Genomic DNA, 2,973 nt, shown 5'->3' with positions numbered 1-2,973 from the left:
AGACCATCAGCAGTTGGGTAAGCTGTCTCTGTTAAATGATCAGGAATCTACAAGGTGTCTAGGAGATAGAAAATTAATCTGAAAGATCAGGACCTGAGATTGATGATTATCAATCATCAGGAAGGTCTCTGGAATTAACAGGTTGGGAAGGTCTCTGGAATTAACAAGGTCCTTGCATTCTATCTGATATATTTAAAAATGGCTGTCACCACTAGATTGTAAGTGAATATGGAAAAACCAAACAACCAGTCTCTAGTTTCATGCAAAAGAGTCTAACTGGCAAGTTTATAATTTATAGTCTTGGGCATATTTTATTATTTTGTAACAGCATTAAGGTACTGGAAAAATTGAGCATGAAATATCCATTTTATTTATATTTAAAATATCATTAGTAATTGGTGGGGCAAAAGTTCTTATGTAATTATTGTTAAATAACAAGTATCATCATATGTATAATTGAGAAATATATTTTGACCCTGATAATGAAATCACTGACCCTAAAGGGCAGGGATACTTTATAAGGCCCTGGAGAGAAGAAAGAATCCTAAAGTTAAAAATAAAAGTAGGCTAAGTAAAAGATACCAATTGTTAGCACTTCATTTGAAAAAAAAAAAAAAAAATATATATATATATATATATATATATGGAAACAGTTAATAGTAAAAACTGAATTTAAAAACAAAGAGTAAAGCATAAAAAATGAGTCTGTTCATTCTTGGCCTTTGTTCTCCAGGCTAGTGACAGAATTTTAAACTTTTGATAAGAAGGAAATGCACAGAAACTATTGTGATTTAGATATCCAGCTAACAATCTGTTTTCAAGGTTTTATCATTTTTATCCAGACTCCAACCTTCCATCTTTTTTTTTTTTTTTCCCTCCGGGGTTATTGCTGTGACCCTGTTGTGCCTTCACTACTCCTGGAGGCCATTTTTTTCCATTTTGTTGTCATTGTTGTTGCCTTTGTTGTTATTGTTACTATTGCCATTGTTGGATAGGACTGAAAGAAATTGAAAAAGGAGGGGAAGACAGAGTGGGCATAGTGGGAAAGAAAGACAAACAACTGCAAATCTGCTTCACTGCCTGTGAAGCTACCCCCTATAGATGGGGATCCCAGGGCTTTAACAGGGATCCTTACATAGGTCCTTGGCTTTGGGCCATGTGAACTTAACCTGCTGCACTACTGCCTGCATCCCATCCCCAACCTCTGTTTTAGACAAAGAAGTTTCTCATATCTCCTTCTACCTGTATAAATATTCTCTCAAACAAGGGAGTCGGATGGGCAATCTGAGGATTGTTCCTGTCTCAATTTTATTCCAAATTATAATATAGTCTCAAGACTTATGTAGATAGAGCTACAGAAGAAGCAAAAATAACCCAGCTCAAAAGTGGGCCAAAGACGACGTCACTGAGCGGCGCCGCCAGATCCGGGGACCACACCGGGTCTTTGATTGCTGGGCGCGTGGTGACTGGGTCCGGCGGCCCGGCTCGCTCTGGCCGTGGCCGAGCTGGTGTGGCGGCTCCCGTGCGGACGTGGACGGAGTGGAAAGGGAAGCCATGCATAAGTCCGAGTGCCAAGGGGGTGTGCAGTTGAGAAGCAGAGTGTCAGGTAACTGTAATCAGAGGACATCGACAGGCACGCAAGTACAACAAAGGACTACCATTCAAGGAAGCAAATCCTCTTCATCATCGACAAGTTCTCCAGAGTCTGCAAGAAAACTTCATCCTCGTCCAAGTGATAAACTTAATCCTAAAACAATTAACCCGTTTGGTGAACAGTCACGAGCCCCTTCTGCACTCGCTGCTATTTACTCTAAAGGAGGTATTCCTTGCAGGTTGGTCCATGGTTCAGTAAAGCACAGATTACAGTGGGACTGTCCTCCTGAGAATCTTCCATTTGATCCTCTTCTTATTACTTTAGCTGAGGGGCTGAGAGAGACTAGACACCCATTCACGTTTGTGTCCAAGGAGGGTTTCAGAGAATTACTTTTAGTCCAAGGTGCTCCTGAAAAAGCCGTGCCTTTGCTCCCTCAATTGATTCCTGTACTGAAGGCTGCTCTGGTTCATTCTGATGATGAAGTGTTTGAGAGAGGACTGAATGCGCTGGTCCAGATAAGTGTCACTGTCGGTCCTTCTCTAAACGACCATCTAAAGCATCTGCTTACAAGTCTTTCCAAGAGACTAAGGGACAAGAAATTCAAGGAGCCAATCACCAGTGTATTACAAAAACTAGAGCAGCATGGTGGAAGTGAAAGTCTTATCATCATCAAATCTAAAATTCCCACATACTGTTCAATCTGCTGTTGAATACGGAGCCAACAAACATCTTACTAGATCCGACAGATGCTAAATACTGACACTGGTATCTCTGGAGCTTTCCAGGTTCATTTCCTGTTCATTCTTTTGAAATCACAGCTAACATTCATTATTTCCTGGCTTAAGATGAGCGTCCACGATCCCACTGAATCATAGTAAGTTATTATTCGTCAACAGAAAAACAAAGAGTGGTGATGCTGGAAAGCTATTAAAAACAGTTCTTTACTAGGACAGTTTTGTGGGATATGTTTCTTATATGTTTATGGTTTCTGAACAGTCAGTCCAGGGTTTACAATAGATGTGTTTGTATGTTCATTTTCTAGGGCCCTTTGTTTATAAGAACCCCCTTGGGTGGGGGGGTCAGTTTATAGCTGTGCACTTAGACACTTTGAATTTTATATTAAGATTTGTAAAATTCAAAATAGTGGGCAAAATTCTGAGAATTAACTTAAAATTTTCACTTGTAAACATGTATTTTTTTTTTAATGTAGAGTGCTTGAAGAGATTTATTTCCAGAGTATTCTGGTTTATGAGGTATATTTTAAATGTGTGAATTCTCATGTTTATTGCAGCCCTTAAAAAACTACCTAAGCTTGAGGTGTTAATTGTATTTAAGTAAATTTATTTTTGTATTTCATAGTCTCAGAATACTAAAGATCC

At 39.1% G+C, this 2,973-nt stretch overlaps 1 protein-coding gene across 1 annotated transcript; it reads left to right on the top strand.

Moving 5' to 3' along the window:
- Positions 1–1,536: 1,536 nt before the first annotated feature.
- On the top strand, positions 1,537–2,613 carry LOC103124077 (PACRG-like protein). The gene has a single exon (XM_060188595.1). The coding sequence runs from the start codon at positions 1,555–1,557 to the stop codon at positions 2,302–2,304; it is 750 nt and encodes a 249-aa protein (XP_060044578.1). The 5' UTR covers positions 1,537–1,554; the 3' UTR covers positions 2,305–2,613.
- Positions 2,614–2,973: the final 360 nt, after the last annotated feature.

The sequence above is a fragment of the Erinaceus europaeus genome, chromosome 3 (assembly GCF_950295315.1).
Source record: "Erinaceus europaeus chromosome 3, mEriEur2.1, whole genome shotgun sequence".
NCBI lineage: Eukaryota > Metazoa > Chordata > Mammalia > Eulipotyphla > Erinaceidae > Erinaceus > Erinaceus europaeus.
This window is presented reverse-complemented; position numbering and strand designations above follow the sequence as displayed.

Bases quoted from the DNA above. Each gene is read 5' to 3' on its own strand.
- LOC103124077 (XM_060188595.1), top strand. From the start codon at position 1,555: ATGCATAAGTCCGAGTGCCAAGGGGGTGTGCAGTTGAGAAGCAGAGTG.